General features: G+C 40.5%; 1 protein-coding gene across 3 annotated transcripts in view; it reads left to right on the top strand.

Annotated features, from left to right (window-relative positions):
• The window catches only part of Nup75 (nuclear pore complex protein Nup75), a 95,572-nt gene that overhangs the window by 57,737 nt on the left and 18,398 nt on the right, over positions 1-19,437 (top strand). For all 3 annotated transcript variants that reach the window (XM_071684316.1, XM_071684315.1, XM_071684317.1), the window contains exons 10-13: positions 4,328-4,545; positions 5,023-5,141; positions 7,042-7,141; positions 12,582-12,681. In XM_071684316.1, coding sequence (XP_071540417.1) covers positions 4,328-4,545; positions 5,023-5,141; positions 7,042-7,141; positions 12,582-12,681 — 537 coding nt within the window. The remainder of the gene's footprint in view (positions 1-4,327; positions 4,546-5,022; positions 5,142-7,041; positions 7,142-12,581; positions 12,682-19,437) is intronic.

Genomic DNA, 19,437 nt, shown 5'->3' with positions numbered 1-19,437 from the left:
CGTGTATGTATATACATGTGTATGGGGGTGGGTTGGGCCATTTCTTTCGTCTGTTTCCTTGTGCTACCTAGCAAACGCAGGAGACAAAAAAAAAAAAAAAAAAGACTTATGGTGAGGTGCCTGAGGATTGGCAGAATGCTTGCGTAGTGCCAATGTACAAAGGCAAAGGGGACAAAGGTGAGTGCTCAAATTACAGAGGTATAAGTTTGTTGAGTATTCCTGGGATGTATTATAAATAATATGAATATTACTTTTTTATTTTGCGCATGGTGATTGAATTTCCAGCCAATCGTGCTGTTTAGTAGTTAAGAAGGGTGATTGGAAAATTGTGCTGAACTACAGACCAGTCTCCTTAACGCTGGAAAAGATTATCAGAGCAGATGGATGACTATTTGCAATGAAGAAACTACAGGGAACATAGGCATAGGGAAGGGAGGTCATGCATTACAAGTATCTTAAAGTTTTTTGACAGAGTGAACATGCAAAGTTGAAAATTGAGAAATGATGATAATTATAGGTATTAAACATTTACTTTAGCTCTTTGAACATAAACTGAAGATATCTACATGTTAACTGAATGGCTATGTGGGATTTATTTACTTCATGTAAACGGGAACATAGCAAAAAGTTATGTCTCGATAAAACAAATTTTTAAGAGTATCAGAAAGAGAAATCAGATCTTTGCTCATAGTTATTGACAGTGGTAGAATCATTCATTGAAAAAGGGAAGGAAGTCTGGCTTTACACTTCAAGAATGAACTTGATTATTCAAAATGTTGCTTGAAGCTGAAACAAGAAAAAACACCTTACTGAAATCTGGGGATTTTTGGCGTTAAATATTTACAAACATATAGTCAAATGCACTCATCCTCTGATGACTCAACACTGCATTCATCCACATCCTTCAGTTCTGCTCCTTCTTCTTTTACTCAATCTACATCTCATTTTGAAACAGCTTCCTCAGTGAACTTAGCCTTGGCAAGGAAATCTCAGTGGGGTAGGTGAGATCTAGTCAACTTTAATGCCTCCAAGACCCAGGTTCTACCCATGTCTCTATCAAAATCTCCTCACAACTCTTGTCTGTCTTTTGACGGTCCTGTGGTTCCACCTCTTGTTGATTCAGGAAACAAACCATTCAATTGATATTGTAAAAAAATAAACCAAATTGATGATGATTATTAGAGTAATGATCATCACCTGTGAATTTTGCACTTTAGAGATCAGATTAATACTTTTTTTTTCTGATATCTTGATATCATTCCTCAGAAAAACATATGTTGATGAACTTTGGATAAAGCTTCGAAAATTCTATAGAAATCCAATTTTGGATCTTTAGACATGTTTTATTGTCTGGAGTTCAAGCCAACTATTCTTGTGTACAGACTAACAGAGCCATGAATCTCCATCACAAGGGCTCCCTCCCCACTCGTCACACAAGTATACATTGTGCTACACATCATGTGATGCAAGTCATTAGACATGCTGTAATGCTAGGGTTGTTATAAGATTTACTATGTGGTGTACATATTATTATAAAACAATCAACAATAAACAGATTTACAAAAAAAGTAATACCAAAAAGAGCTCTACAAAATTATGTAATTGTTTAACATTTACATGTTAGTTGTTGTATGCATCAAAAGGAAAAATGCAGTGATGGCACTGATACTCTAACATGAAACATTTAGTGTGTATAGTATTATAGAAAAATGATTTGCAAATCTTGTTAAAAAAAAAAAAGACAAAGACCAAGACCAGCATCACGTCTATAATTATCCTAAATATGTACATCTGGATGGCTGAACATTCCTTGTTCACCTTGGAGGTGGTAGAGCTCACCCCAATATCCCAAATTGTTAAGAAGAGAACTTGCTGTCATATGACTTATTTGAGTATACGGAAAAAAGTTACACAAAAAACATGGCAGATTGGAGCAATGGGTTACAGCTTATGTTACTGCTTAAGATAGGCATGATGGACAAGTAATCTGTGAAAGAGAATGAAGACTGTCTGATAATAAAAACACATTATGTAAGGCTTTGAATATTTTTTGAGTGGCTTACATTTTCAGACAAAGTCTGTGGAAGGCTACTTAACTTTTACTAGAAAACCTATCAAGGCCACTTATGTGCTGGACTGAGTTTGAACTTAAGCTGTATTTTCCTTTTTTATGTTGTTAATATGTATGGGGAAGGAATGCAAATGATTGGAAGATACAAGAAAAAGCAGTTGGAGTTCAAGAAGAAAATGCAAGGGTTAAAAAAAGCAGACAAATGAGAAGTGGGGGAACAGTTATCAGTAAACTTCAGGGAGAATATGAAAATGTTCTGGAAGAAGGTTAATAGTCTGAGAAAAACAAAAGTGCAAATGGGAACTTCGGTGAAAGGGGAGGATGTGGAAGTGGTAACAGGTAATGCTTAGATTAGGAGGAGATGGAGTGAGTATCTTAAAGGACTGTTGAATGTGTTTGATGATAAGTTGGCAGACGTAGGGTGCTTGGGTCGGTGAGTTATGTGAAGTGAGAGACGTGTAAGGTGGTTTAGTAAAGACAGAGATGGTGAAAGTCTTGTATAAAATGGAATGTGGCAAGGTGGTTGGAGTGAATGGTATTGCAAGTTGAATATCCTAAGAAAGGGTGATTGTGTTGTTGATTGGTTAGTTAGAATTTTCAGTTTATATATGGCTCATGGTGAGGGGCCTGAGGATTGGCAGAATGGATGTATAGTGCCTGTATATTAAGGCAAGGGATACGGAGGTGAGTGCTCAAACTACAGAGGTATTAAGTTTGTTGAGTGTACCAGGTAAGTTTTGTGGGAGAGTAGTGATTGAGAGCATCTAGTCAAGGATTCCAGAACAGTGTGGTTTTAGGAGTGGTAGAGGATATGTGAATCATTTGTTTGCTTTAAAGAATGTGTGTGAGAAATACGTAAAGAAAACAAAGAATTTGCATGTGGTATTTATGAGTTTGGAGAAAGCATTGATAGAGTTGATGGAGATGCCTTTTAGAAGGTCTGAAGAACATGTAGGTAAGAAAGCTGTGAGAAGTGAGAACTTCTTATCAAGAGCATAAGGCATGTGTGTGATTAGGTAGAGATGAAGGTGAGTGGTTTTAAGTGAAAATGGGTCTGCAGCAGGGATGTTTGATGTCACCATGGCTGTTTGATTTGTTTATGGATGGGATTTTGAGAAAGTTAGATGCAGGGGTTTCGGAGTAAGGGTGAGTATGCAGTCTGTAGGAGATGAGGAGTGTGGGGGAGTTCCTTGGACGTAAGTCTTTTGTTAGGTGATTACACAGCACTGATGGCAGATTTGAGTGGGAATCTGCAGAAAGGGGTGTCTGACTTTGGGAGAGTGTGTGAAAGCAGGAAGTTAAGAGTAAATGAGAATAAAAGTGGGGTTATTAGGTTTAGCAGGGCTTAGGGACAGATTAGTTGGGGTGGGAGTTGAATGGAGAAAATTTGGAGGAAGTGGAGTACTTTAAAATCCTGGAAGTGGACATGATAGCAAATGGAACCATGTAGGTGAAAGTGAGTCATGAGATGGGGGAGGGGGGTGAAGGTTCTGAGATCATTAAGGAATGTGTGGAAAGAGAGGATGATATCTGGGAGGGCATAAATGGGTATGTTTTAAGGTATAGTAGTCCCAGCATTGTATGAGGCACTGGTTATAGAATGAGAATGTGTGGAGAAGGGTGAATGTGTTGGAAGAAAAATGTTTTAGGACAGTATGTGGTGTGAGGTGGTTTGATTGAGTAAGTAATAAAAGGTAAGAGAGAGATGTAGTAATAAGAAGTGTAATTGTGAGAGCTGATGAAGATGTACTGAAATGGTCTGGATGTATGGAGAGATTGAGTGAGGAAAGGTTGACTGAGAGGATCTATATGTCTGAAGTGGAGGGGAAAAGGAAAAGTGGGAGCCCAAACTGGAGATTGAAGGACAGAGTGAAAAATATTGAGTGGTCAGGGCCTGAACATGCAGGAGAGTGAAAGACATGCATGGGAGAGTGTGAATTGGAGCTATTGTATTCAGGAAGCAGCATGCTGTCAGTGAACTGAACAAGGACATATGAAGCAAATGGAGAAACCATGGAAAGAAATGTGTGTCCTGTTGTGGGTAGCATGTCATAGTTTTGGTACATTGCACATGACAGGCAGAGAATGAATGTGAATGAGTGAAGCCGATTCCTTTTCTGATCCTGGTGCTACCTAACTAATATGAGAAATAGCAAAGAAGTGTGAAAAGAGATTGTGTAACACTTACAAGATGATTTTATTTATTTGTGAAATTTATTGATTTGTTTTTGTTTTTCTTTCATATCTGCATTTCAGGTTTCTAACAGAATTGCGTGAGTCCTTACTCCTGGATTATGCTGACGTTTTGGTTGGCCATTCAAGCTTGTGGCAGATAGGCATCATGTACCTAGACCACTGTGGGCCCCCAGGTATTGCCATGTCACAGGTGGTACTACAGAGGCTGCCTCTGACTGATGATTCTTATGCGCATAAGATCATACAGCTGGCTAGTGACAGAAATTTTGACATTGTTGGTAAGTAGCTAGAGCTTTAAAGATTCATAGGGTTCATCAGCATGGTGAAGACTTTAGCAAATGTTTTGAACGATGCTGCTCAGTCCTTAGCACATGAATTGTTGATATGGTTTTTTCCTACTTAAATTTGATATAGGATATGCTCTCAATGATGTACAAAAGAATAAGATCAACATTTGTTGTCCTGGAGTCTTATGTATTTTATGTTGTTACCAGGTTGTTAATGATGATAGGAAATCATCAACGAATCATACACATTATTTATGGACTTATTTGTAGGAACTTAAACTGAGTCTTTTTGACTTTTAAGTAGATGAGAGCACTCCACTCACCTGTGTTTGATTAACCACCTGTACCATCAAGTGAAAAGTTTGTAAAGGGCATTATATCATGATTATTCATAGGTGTTAGATTGTTATAGAGTATGCATTAATGTTTTCTTTGAAATTAGAGGATAGTAACACAATTATTCTTTAGTTGTAGGCGTGTGTCGTGTGATGGGTCGTCGTGCATTGTCTCAAGGTCGTTTGGGCTCTGCCATATGGTGGGGAGTACGGTCACGGGATGCTGCCTTCACCTCGCATCTTGCTCATCAAGTCAGTTACATCATTTTATGGGTACCTCTTAACAGGTTTGGTAAATCTATGGCTAGGCTAGTCATAGTCCATATGTGTTACTTTACATCTAATAAAGTTTTTCATGATGTAGATTTTGAAGTGTGTCGATGATAGAAAAATACTATTAGAATGTCACATACATATTTCTGAAATCCATAGAATTCCACAATTCATGGTTCTGCACTTTTTTTTTTTTTAGGTATTCATCCCATGCTTCTCCAGTGTGAGGTGGCAGGTGTATGGGAATGGGTAGTTAGAAATTCTTCCTTCTCTTATTATCACTATCTAAAGACAGGAACAGGGGCCAAACAATAATTTTTCCTTGAAGACTCAGGCGTGGATGTAAGAATTTGTGTAGATATTTTGAGGATGAGAAGAGAGAGAGAGATACTAAATTTGCTAAGAGAGACTTGGATGTTCAGGCTGTAAGTAGAACAGCACTTTTTGGGGCAGAAAAAGAAATGAAATGTTAATTTGTACAGTATATTAATGTAAATAATTTTACTGCATAAGAATTTGGTTGTTGTATCGCCACCATGAGAAAGAGGAATGGCTGTATGGTGAAGGTTACTCTTTCATTGCGTGCCTATCCTGCCACCATCACTTATTAATTCCTCTGCATATTGTGCAGTTTTATCATTTTAGGGAACTTATCCTTATTTTTACATTAAGTACTCATTTCATGTTTTTCATGTAACATGCTGTTTTCTAGTGGTGTATCTACTGTCTTATATATAGGTCCTCTGTGCTTATGTACTAGGCTGTTGGAGGAGTGAAAGAAAAAAGGAGTCCTTTTTGTGAGGAACTGAGGGAATGCTTTGGCAAATTTGATATGAGGGATTGGATCTTGGTGCTAGGAATTGGGATGCAAGAGCAGGTGATGTGGCACTTGAGAGTGTCATGGGGGATTAGAGACCCAGTGTAAATAAAACTGGGTAGAGCATATTGAATTGTGTGCAGAAAGAGGAAGGGTGACTAGGACTACTTGGTTTGAAAACAATGCATGGAGAAAATGAGTGAGGAGAGGTTGAGAAAGGGATATATGTTAGATTTGGAGGGGGCAAGGAGAAGAGGGAGACCAAATTGGAGGTGGAAGGATGAAGTGTAAAAGGTGTTGAGTGACTGAGGCCTAACATGCATGAGAGTGGAAGGCATGCAAGGGATAGTGATTCGGAACAATGGAGTAGACAGGGATTGATGTGCCTTTAGTGGACAGAACCATGGCATGAGAAGCAGCTAGGTGAAATCATAGAAAGGTCTGTAGAGCTTGGTTGTGGATTTGGTGTTGTAGCTTCGAGGCATGACACATGACAGCTAGAGAATGGATGTTAGCGAATGTGGCCTTTCTTTGTCTGTTCCTGGCACTAACTCACTAACATGGGTACAGCTATCAAGTATGAAACAAGCACAGTTATATAGTGGATGATTTGGGTCAGGGGTCAATAATGATTATAGAAAGATTGATATATAGACCAGTTTTTAGTTGACAGTTTCAAATACATGAGGATCAATGAAACCTTAAGAGGAGGACTGAACAAATGGCAAAAGATTATTCCAAATGACCCAAGACAGACAGTTTTCTAGTTTTTATGGTAGCAGAAAATAACATTGCCAAAAAACTCTCAGGATGTGTGATTAATGCTATGCAATAACCTGCCTCCTGGCAAAATCTCTTCACAGGAACTCAAAGGTAGAGAAGTGTTTTCTGTAGTTTGTTTTACCACATCATAGTGTTTTTGATAGGCGCACATTCTATCACATTAATAGTAACTTTATATTAAGTATAGAGAAGTGTATTATATTATATTTAGTATAGAGAAGTGTACTGTATTATATTAAATATAAAAAAGTATATTATAGTCAAGTATTTACCTTACAGATACTGCATAAGTATGTAGCTGAGGGCAAGTTTGAATCATCTCCTTTGCTGGACCACTTAGGCCCAGCAATGCTTCTCTCTGATACACTCACTTTTCTAGGTTTGTGTTACTGTTATTAACCTTAGAATTTAAGACGAATTGTGCATGTTTATAATGTCTCCTCTGTATTAGGGAATTATTATTTTTTTGCTCTCTCTCTCTCTCTCTCTCTCTCTCTCTCTCTCTCTCTCTCTCTCTCTCTCTCTCTCTCTCTCTCTCTCTCTCTCTCTCTCTCTCTCTCTAATATACTTACCTATACATCTAAACATATACATATATATACATGCACAGACATATATACACATGTACATAATTCATACTGTTTGCCTTTATTCATTCTCATCGCCACCCCGCCACACATGAAATAACAAACCCCTCCCCCCTCATGTGCGCGAGGTAGTGCTAGGAAAAAACAACAAAGGCCACATTCGTTCACACTCAGTCTCTAGCTGTCATGTAATAATGCACCGAAACCACAGCTCCCTTTCCACATCCAGGCCCCACAGAACTTTCCATGGTTTACCCCAGACGCTTCACATGCCTGGTTCAATCCACTGACAGCATGTCGACCCCGGTATACCACATCGTTCCAATTCACTCTATTCCTTGCACGCCTTTCACCCTCCTGCATGTTCAGGCCCCGATCACTCAAAATCTTTTTCACTCCATCTTTCCACCTCCAATTTGGTCTCTCACTTTTCGTTCCCTCCACCTCTGAGACATATATCCTCATGGTCAATCTTTCCTCACTCATTCTCTCCATGTGACCAGACCATTTCAACACACCCTCTTCTGCTCTCTCAACCACACTCTTTTTATCGCTACCTCGCCACACATGAAATAACAACCCCCTCCCCCCTCATGTGTGCGATGTAGTGGTAGGAAAAGACAACAAAGGCCCCATTCATTCACACTAAGTCTCTAGTTGTCATGTAATAATGCACTGAAACCACAGCTCCCTTTCCACATCCAGGCCCCACAGAACTTTCCATAGTTTACCCCAGACACTTCACATGCCCTGGGGATAGCAGATAGGGGAGAAAGAATACTTCCCACGCATTCCTCACATGTTGTAGAAGGTGACTAAAGGGGATGGGAGCGGGAAACCCTCCCCTCCTTGTATTTTAACTTTCTAAAAGGGGAAACAGAAGAAGGAGTCACACGGGGAGTGCTCATCCTCCTCGAAGGCTCAGATTGGGGTGTCTAAATGTGTGTGGATGTAACCAAGATGAGAAAATAAGAGAGATAGGTAGTATGTTTGAGGAAAGGACCCTGGATGTTTTGGCTCTGAGTGAAACAAAGCTCAAGGGTAAAGGGGAAGAGCTTTGTAGCTGTCTCCCGCATTAGCAAGGTATCACAAGGAAACAGATGAAAGAATGGCCCAACCCACCCACATACACATGTATATACATACACGTCCACACATGCAAATATACATACCTATACATCTCAATGTACACATATATATACACACACAGACATATACATATATACACATGTACATAATTCATACTGTCTGCCCTTATTCTCATCGCCACCTCGCCACACATAGAATAACAACCCCCTCCCCCCTCATGTGTGCGAGGTAGCGCTAGGTAAAGACAACAAAGGCCCCGTTCGTTCACACTTAGTCTCTAGCTGTCATGTAATAATGCACCGAAACCACAGCTCCCTTTCCACATCCAGGCCCCACAGAACTTTCCATGTTTTACCCCAGATGCTTCACATGCCTTGGTTCAATCCGTTGACAGCACGTCGACCCCGGTATACCACATCGTTCCAATGAACTCTATTCCTTGCACGCCTTTCACCCTCCTGCATGTTCAGGCCCTGATCACTCAAAATCTTTTTCACTCCATCTTTCCACCTCCAATTTGGCCTCCCACTTCTCCTCGTTCCCTCCAACTCTGACACATATATCCTCTTGGACAATCTTTCCTCACTCATTCTCTCCATGTGACCAAACCATTTCAAAACACCCTCCTCTGCTCTCTCAACCACACTCTTTTTATTTCCACACATCTCTCATACCCTTACATTACTTACTCGATCAAACCACCTCACACCACATATTGGCCTCAAACATCTCATTTCCAGCACATCCACCCTCCTGCGCACAACTCTATCCATAGCCCACGCCTCACAACCATACAACTTTGTTGGAACCACTATTCCTTCAAACATACCCATTTTTGCTTTCCGAGATAATGTTCTCGACTTCCACACATTATTCAAGGCTCCCAGGATTTTCGCCCCCTCCCCCACCCTATGATTTACTTCCGCTCCCATGTAATGTAAGGGTAAGAGAGATGTGTGGAAATAAAAAGAGCGTGGTTGAGAGAGCAGAAGAGGGTGTTTTGAAATGGTTTGGGCACATGGAGAGAATGAGTGAGGAAAGATTGACAAAGAGGATATATGTGTTGGAGGTGGAGGGAACGAGGAGAAGTGGGAGACCAAATTGGAGGTGGAAAGATGGAGTGAAAAAGATTTTGAGTGATCGGGGCCTGAACATGCAGGAGGGTGAAAGGCGGGCAAGGAATAGAGTGAACTGGATCGATGTGGTATACCAGGGTCGACGTGCTGTCAATGGATTGAATCAGGGCATGTGAAGCATGTGGGGTAAACCATGGAAAGTTCTGTGGGGCCTGATTGTGGAAAGGGAGCTGTGGTTTCGGGCATTATTGCATGACAGCTGGAGACTGAGTGTGAGCGAATGGGGCCTTTGTTGTCTTTTCCTGGCGCTGCCTCGCGCACATGAGGAGGAAGGGGGATGTTATTCCGTGTGTGGCGGGGTGGCGATGGGGGTGAGTAGGGGCAGACAGTGTGAATTGTGTGCATGTGCGTATATGTGTGTGTCTGTGTATGTATATATGTGTGTAAGTTGGGATGTGTGGGTGTGTATGTTTGCGTGTTTGGACGTGTATGTATATACATGTTATGGGGATGGGTTGGGCGCAAATGGGGAGGTGATAACAAGTAGTGGTGATGTGAGAAGATGGAGTGAGTATTTTGAAGGTTTGTTGAATGTGTTTGATGATAGAGTGGCAGATATAGGGTGTTTTGGTCGAGGTGGTGTGCAAAGTGAGAGGGTTAGGGAAAATGATTTGGTAAACAGAGAAGAGGTAGTAAAAGCTTTGTGGAAGATGAAAGCCGGCAAGGCAGCAGGTTTGGATGGTATTGCAGTGGAATTTATTAAAAAAGGGGGTGACTGTATTATTGACTGGTTGGTAAGGTTATTTAATATATGTATGACTCATGGTGAGGTGCCTGAGGATTGGCGGAATGCGTGCATAGTGCCATTGTACAAAGGCAAAGGGGATAAGAGTGAGTGCTCAAATTACAGAGGTATAAGTTTGTTGAGTATTCCTGGTAAATTATATGGGAGGGTATTGATTGAGAGGGTGAAGGCATGTACAGAGCATCAGATTGGGGAAGAGCAGTATGGTTTCAGAAGTGGTAGAGGATGTGTGGATCAGGTGTTTGCTTTGAAGAATGTATGTGAGAAATACTTAGAAAAGCAAATGGATTTGCTTGTAGCATTTATGGATCTGGAGAAGGCATATGATAGAGTTGATAAAGATGCTCTGTGGAAGGTATTAAGAATATATGGTGTGGGAGGCAAGTTGTTAGAAGCAGTGAAAAGTTTTTATCGAGGATGTAAGGCATGTGTACGTGTAGGAAGAGAGGAAAGTGATTGGTTCTCAGTGAATGTAGGTTTGCGGCAGGGGTGTGTGATGTCTCCATGGTTGTTTAATTTGTTTATGGATGGGGTTGTTAGGGAGGTGAATGCAAGAGTTTTGGAAAGAGGGGCAAGTATGAAGTCTGTTGGGATGAGAGAGCTTGGGAAGTGAGTCAGTTGTTGTTCGCTGATGATACAGCACTGGTGGCTGATTCATGTGAGAAACTGCAGAAGCTGGTGACTGAGTTTGGTAAAGTGTGTGAAAGAAGAAAGTTAAGAGTAAATGTGAATAAGAGCAAGGTAATTAGGTACAGTAGGGTTGAGGGTCAAGTCAACTGGGAGGTAAGATTGAATGGAGAAAAACTGGAGGAAGTAAAGTGTTTTAGATATCTGGGAGTGGATCTGGCAGCGGATGGAACCATGGAAGTGGAAGTGGATCATAGGGTGGGGGAGGGGGCAAAAATCCTGGGAGCCTTGAAGAATGTGTGGAAGTCGAGAACGTTATCTCGGAAAGCAAAAATGGGTATGTTTGAAGGAATAGTGGTTCCAACAATGTTGTATGGTTGCGAGTCGTGGGTATGGATAGAGTTGTGCGCAGGAGGATGGATGTGCTGGAAATGAGATGTTTAAGGACAATGTGTGATGTGAGGTGGTTTGACCGAGTAAGTAACGTAAGGGTAAGAGAGATGTGTGGAAATAAAAAGAGCGTGGTTGAGAGAGCAGAAAAGGGTGTTTTGAAATGGTTTGGGCACATGGAGAGAATGAGTGAGGAAAGATTGACCAAGAGGATATATGTGTCGGAGGTGGAGGGAACGAGGAGAAGTGGGAGACCAAATTGGAGGTGGAAAGATGGAGTGAAAAAGATTTTGTGTGATCGGGGCCTGAACATGCAGGAGGGTGAAAGGAGGGCAAGAAATAGAGTGAATTGGATCGATGTGGTATACCGGGGTTGACGTGCTGTCAGTGGATTGAATCAGGGCATGTGAAGCGTCTGGGGTAAACCATGGAAAGCTGTGTAGGTATGTATATTTGCGTGTGTGGACGTATGTATATACATATGTATGGGGGTGGGTTGGGCCATTTCTTTCGTCTGTTTCCTTGCGCTACCTCGCAAACGCGGGAGACAGCGACAAAGCAAAAAAAAAAAAGAAAAAAAATATATAATAATATATATATATCTTGCTTTCATACAGTTCACTATGTACCATATGCTTTTGTACATTTTACATTTTATTTCATTTGATGCATATTCTAGTGCCTTCAGAGCGAACAACAGATTTTCTGTTACCTTGTCTTGAGATATATCTTGCTTGCAGTGTTTCTACAGCTTCTCTTATACTCTTTACAATGTAACCATATGTATTTGTATATTATCATTATGTTCTTTAATTTCATTTGATGCAACTCTTATTTCCTTCAGAAAAACATTTTGTTGCAATGCTTCTAAAGCCACATTGCTTTTAAATAGTTCACTATGTAACCATGCATTTTTACTCAGATCTATCACTATGAAGATCTTTATGTTTAAGATATGTACATTATTTGCAATATGTGTACCTGCTGATGCACGATTTACATATTCTTTTGCCACTGTTTTGTACACTTTGAACCCCCATACCTATCGTTTACTCCCTCCTCTACCCTGTCCTCTCACACATCCATTTACATAACTTTGTACATATACTAATTCCTAAAGTATGTGGATTCTAAATGCCATACCTGCATTGCAGATGGACACGAAAGGCCAAAGTTTATTTTATCAATGTCAAATGTAAATTACATTCACATAATTGATTATCATTCATCTTGTATGTGCAACAGGTAAATACAGAGAGTTCCATATGCTCTATCAAGATGGTAACTTCCAAGAAGCAGCAACACTTCTGGTATCACTCATCTCTTCCAAGCTGGCACCTGAATAGTGAGTTGTTGTTTTTCAATATATATTATGTGTGTGTATATATATTATTAACTGTTAAGAGTATGGAGAGGGAATTCTGCACTTATAGGTCTTTATGCCTTAAACTTGTTTTTTACTACAGGTACACCAACGAATTTCCGACACTCTTGGTTCCAACACCTTACCAGATTAACCATTTTGCCGGACCAACCATGGTCACATGATAATAATTCATCAACACACCTCTAACCCACTAATTATGCATCTCCCATGTGTCTGAAATATACCATGGACTGCTAGAAATTTAAACAAATATTAAATGTTTGAGCACCCTAAGATGGTAAGTTTGTCCTTAGATTGTTTGAATCCTGTGGAGTCTTCTTCATCTTTTGTTGTTAGTGTTTTCCTAGGTGTGCATTGCCCGAATAATGCAGTTTCGTCTGCATTATACACCTACTCAGGACTGAGGTGCTTGTCAGCTGTGAGTTTTGCAAATTCGTCCACATACTTGGCAGCTCCTTCGTGGTTTGCAAACTACTTTTCTCTGCACACTTTATTCATGGAAATTCCATGATGCTTCTTGAATCTTTGAAGCCATCCTTTACTATAGTCATGCTCTTCTTGTAATTTAAGTTCTTTATGGAACAAACATGCCTGTTCCATTATCATGCTATCTGACAAGTCCTCTCCATCACTCCGACGCTGTCAAAACCATTCCATCATCACTCAATTGTGCTCAGTACTCTTACCATCTTTCATAGATCTTCTAATCATCATTTGCTTCTTGGAGTTGCTGTGTGCATAGAATTTCAGTATTTTCTCCCTTTGCTTCTTTCTGTCATAAACAGTTGATGACCCAATACTGAAGATGTCACACAGCTTACACACTGAAACACCACAGTCCATTTTTTCAACAGTTCTGCTTTATCTTGGATCGATATGGACTGGTGTTTATGTTTGACACCACGACTGATGCTCTCATATGTCTGAGAAGCCATAGCTAGGGTTGAATTTAAGCAAAATAAGCTAAGGACCTCACAGAATTGCGATATCACCACCAACAAGTGCAGTGTAAAGAATGTAAATAAGCGCACCCTAAACATAACGCCATCTGTGGCCGCCCAGTAAACTAGTCTGGTGGCCACGGTAATTTCAAGTTCCCTCATCTAATTTTGTTTGGACTAAAGGAATTGCCGAACCACCAGATGCTGGAAAATCGGTGGTGTGCCTGTATTATATAACTTCCATCATATCTGTATATTTATATTTTCTGCATATTTGTCCATATCACAGTTTATTCCAGTCATCCAGTACCCTGTCACAATAAAAGTAATGTTCACCTTTTCTGATGTGTTTCTTGCATAGTTTCTTGTTATTCCCTTGTGTAGACTTTTCTTGTTATTTCATAGAAGTGTTCTATATATATCTAGATTAACTTTGTTCCCCAATTTTATATGGTGGATTAGGTGCATAAAGCCACTGATATCTTTCATACATATCTGCAACCCATGCATATTGTTAGCTTGAATCATGACCTTCCATTCTTATATAAGGACTTTTATCATTTCACTTTGCACTCCATGTTGATTTATGAAGAGACTTGCATTTCCTTTCACATAACATCTATGCAGAAAAGGTATGTGTTGCATCCGGTCCCCAGTCATCACTTTTAACATCCTCTAAGTCCAAGTTAGTTCACTCTGCATCTGTTCATCTCTACCATTGTTTATCTCTTTTTTTAAATTCTCTGCTTTTATAAATGCGTTTGCTCTTTACCAGCCTTTCATCTGTCATACAATCGACATGGCTTTACTATCCTAAAACTAAAAGACTTCCATCCATATACCTTACTTTTGGTTTCTTCACACCACATATCCTCATATTTTCAGGCTTTATTACTTCAATCCTTATCCCAACTGCATCGTTTGAACAGAGAAAATTTGGAAGTGGTGTGTTTTAGATACTTAGGAGTGCATATAGCATTAATTGGAACCATTCAAGTGGGGATGAGCCATAGGGTTGGTTAAGGGGGTGAACATTTTGTGTAGAAAGAGAAGTGATTACTTGGCAAGGTGAAAATGGATATGTTTGAAGGTACATTAGTCTCATTAATGTTGTATGGATGCAAAGCACTCTACAGTTCTGTAAATCAAACCAATTTACTTAATAGTTTTTAGACCTCTCCAAGATTTAAGTACATGATCAGGTTAAACTTGGCAGGAATTTGTAGCAAAGCCTTAATCACTGAACTCTGGCTACTGGAGAATTGTCTATGCTTCCCCATTGCTGTTGAGGCTTTATCAAGATCATTACAACGTGGGGAAAAAACCCGTTTTCGGAATACAGAGATTGTTAATTTTAGTTCCCAGTACAAGTGCCAGGAGGAGCCAGCAAGTTTGGGATGCCATTACTCATACTATTATTCTAGTTTTTGTTTATCTGTTACGTGAACACATGTGCCATCTCTTAGCTCGTACTATGCATACATAGTACCACCATGCAACATACTGACCTCAAATAGCTTATCCTAGATGGAATCATCCAACCATAGCCCTCCTGAGCAATATTAGTGGCAATAGATACCAGCAAAGCATCAACACATTATAGTATTGCGTTAGCAAGATAATGAAACAGAGGAAGAAAGACCCATCCACTCATATACACACATATATACATATATGCACATACACATACATATACTGTACATATCAACATAGGTCTAGCCTATCAGCCTTCATATCAACATATGCATAATACATACAGGATTGATGTGGTATACTGGGGTTAATGTGCTGTAAATGGATTGAACCAGGGCATGTGAAGCGTCTGAGGTAAACCATGGAAAAGTTTTGTGTGTGGCCTGGATGTGGAAAGGGAGCTCAGGTTTCGGTGTATTACACATGACAGCTAGAGACTGAGTGTGAATGAATGTGGCCTTTTTTTGTCTTTTCCTAAATGAATAATACATTTTATTTTTTTATTTTTATTATTATTTTGCTTTGTCGCTGTCTCCCGCGTTTGCGAGGTAGTGCAAGGAAACAGACGAAAGAAATGGCCCAACCCACCCCCATACACAATGTATATACATACATGTCCACACACGCAAATATACATACCTATACATCTCAATGTACACATATATATATATACACACACAGACACATACATATATACCCATGCACACAATTCACACTGTCTGCCTTTATTCATTCCCATCGCCACCTCGCCACACATGGAATACCATCCCCCTCCCCCCTCATGTGTGCGAGGTAGCACTAGGAAAAGACAACAAAGGCCCCATTTGTTCACACTCAGTCTCTAGCTGTCATGCAATAATGCCTGAAACCACAGCTCCCTTTCCACATCCAGGCCCCACACAACTTTCCATGGTTTACCCCAGACGCTTCACATGCCCTGATTCAATCCACTGACAGCACGTCAACCCCGGTATACCACATCAATCCGATTCACTCTATTCCTTGCCCTCCTTTCACCCTCCTGCATGTTCAGGCCCCGATCACACAAAATCTTTTTCACTCCATCTTTCCACCTCCAGTTTGGTCTCCCACTTCTCGTTCCCTCCACCTCCGACACATATATCCTCTTGGTCAATCTTTCCTCACTCATTCTCTCCATGTGCCCAGACCATTTCAAAACACCCTCTTTTGCTTTCTCAACCATGCTCTTTTTATTTCCACACATCTCTCTTACCCTTACATTACTTACTCGATCAAACCACCTCACACCACACATTGTCCTCAAACATCTCATTTCCAGCACATCCACCCTCCTGCGCACAACTCTATCCATAGCACATGCCTTGCAACCATACAACATTGTTGGAACCACTATTCCTTCAAACATACCCATTTTTGCTTTCCGAGATAATGTTCTCGACTTCCACACATTCTTCAAGGCTCCCAGGATTTTCGCCCCCTCCCCCACCCTATGATTCACTTCCGCTTCCATGGTTCCATCCACTGCCAGATCCCCAGATCCACTCCCAGATATCTAAAACACTTTACTTCCTCCAGTTTTTCTCCATTCAAACTTACCTCCCAATTGACTTGACCCTCAACCCTACTGTACCTAATAACCTTGCTCTTATTCATATTTACTCTTAACTTTCTTCTTTTTATTTTATTTTATTTTCATTCATTTATTATACTTAATTGCTGTTTCCCACATGTGCGAGGTAGCGCAAGGAAACAGGCAAGGAATGGCCTAACCCACCCACATACACTTGTCTATGCATAAACGCCCACACACGGGTATATGCATACATATATGTTATTTCATGTGTTATTTCATGTGTGGTGAGGTGGCGCTGGGAATGAATAAAGGCAGACAGTATGAATTATGTACATGTGTATATATGTATTTGTCTTTGTGTGTATATATATGTATGCGTTGAGATGTATAGGTATGTATATTTGCGTGTGTGGATGTGTACGTATATACATGTGTATGTGGGTGGGGTGGGCCATTCTTTTGTCTGTTTCCTTGCGCTACCTCGCTAACGCGGGAGACAGCAACAAAGCAAAATAAAATAAATAATAGATAGATAAATACATTTCAACATATACATACATATATGTACATACACAGACATGTACATATATACATACATGTACATATTCATACTTGCTGCCTTCATCCATTTCTGTTGCCACCCTGCCACACATGAAAGAGCATCCTGCCCCCTAGTGAAGTAGTGCCAGGAAAAGACAAAAAAGGCCACATTCATTCACACTCAGTCTCTAGCTGTCATGTGTAATGCACCGAAACCACAGCTCTCTTCCCACATCCAGGCCCCACAGACCTTTCCATGGTTTACCCCAGACGCTTCACATGCCCTGGTTCAATCCATTGACAGCACATCGACCTCGATATACCACAATGTTTTAATTCACATTATTCCTTGCACGCTTTTCACCCTCCTGTATGTTCAGGTCCCGATCGCTCAAAATCTTTTCACTTCATCCCTCCACCTCCAATTTGGTCTCACTTCTCCTTCTTCCCTCCACCTCTGACACATATATCCTATTTGTCAATCTTTCCTCACTCATCCTCTCCATGTGTCCAAACCATTTCAACGCACCCTCTTCTGCTCTCTCAACCACACTCTTTATATTACCACACATCTCTCGTACCCTTTCATTACTTACTCGCTCGTATCACCTCAAAGCACATATTGTCCTCAAACATTTCATTTCCAACACATCCACCCTCCTCCACACAACCCTTTCTATAGCCCATGCCTCGCAACCATATAACATTGTTGGAACCACAATTCCTTTAAACATACCTGTTATTGCTCTCTGAGGTAATGTTCTCGCCTTCCACACATTCCTCAACACTCCAAGAACCTTATCCCCTTCCCCACTCTGTGACTCACTTCCGCTTCCATGGTTCCATCCACTGCTAAATCCACTCCCAGATTCTAAAACACTTCACTTCCTCCAGTTTTCTCAATTCAAACTTACCTCCCAAATAACTTGTCCCTCAACCCTATTGAACCTAATAACCTTGCTCTTATTCATATTTACTCTCAGATTTCTTCTTTCACACACTTTACCAAACTCAGTCACCAGCTTCTGCAGTTTCTCACCTTAATCAGCCACCAGCGATGTATCATCAACAAACAGAAACTGATTCACTTCCCAAGGCTTCTCATCCAGAACAGACTGCATACTTACCCCCTCTCTCCTAAGCTCTTGCATTCTTCTCTCTAACCACCCCATCCATAAACAAATTAAACAATCATGGAGACATCACACACCCCTGCCGCAAAACGACATTCACTGAGAACCAATCACTTTCCTCTCTTCCTATTCATACACATGCCTTACATCCTGGGTAAAAACTTTTCACTGCTGCTAGCAACTTACTTCCAACACCATATAGTCTCAAAACTTTCCACAAAGCATCTCTATCAACCCTATAATGATAGGAACATGTACATATTTGTACTTGCTTGCCTTCACCCATTCCTAGTGCCACCACACCCCACAGGAAACAGCATCACCATCCTGTGTCAGTGAGGTAGTGCCAAGAAAGACGAAAAAATTCCACATCCACTCACCTTCATTTTCTAGCTGTCATGTGTAATGCACCAAAACCAGAGCTCCTTATCCACATCCAGGCCCCACAGACCTTTCCATGGTTTACCCCCAGACATTTCACATGACCTGATTCAGTCCATTGACAGCACATCAATCCCAGTATACCACATCGTTCCAATTCACTCTATTCTGTGCACGTTTTTTGCCCTTCTGTAAGTTCAGGCCCCAATCACTTAGAGTCTTTTTCACTGCATCCTTGCACCTGCAGTTTCGTCTCCTGCTTCTCCTTGTTGCCTAAAAGATGAAACAGAAGTTGCAAGTTTTATTTAAGAAATGGATATATGGTATATTCAATTCCATTCCAAAACAATCTAAGAGTTCGTTTGATTAAGAATGACTAGTCTGTTATTTAACCATAATTGTAGTTTACAGAAAATTTAGCTGCCCCTGTGTGGACAGTTTTTGCCAAAAAGAATAATGGTCCCCAAATATTTATTAGGCAATATATACAAAAGAATAAAGATATGCATGTGGACTAATAGAAATAAAATGTATAGTTTATTTATATTGGTTTTCCAACTTTAGTTGGTTGTAGAAGAGTTGTGTGGGTGAGGGGAGAAGCTTACCCTCTCCTTTCTTACCATTTGGCCTACTAAAAGTTGTATCATGCATGTAACTTGGCTCATCTGGCTCATCTGTTTCCTCCTCACTG

This window comes from Panulirus ornatus, chromosome 38 (genome assembly GCF_036320965.1).
Source record: "Panulirus ornatus isolate Po-2019 chromosome 38, ASM3632096v1, whole genome shotgun sequence".
NCBI lineage: Eukaryota > Metazoa > Arthropoda > Malacostraca > Decapoda > Palinuridae > Panulirus > Panulirus ornatus.
Note: the sequence above shows the minus strand (reverse complement) of the source record. Positions and strands in the feature narration are given on the sequence as shown.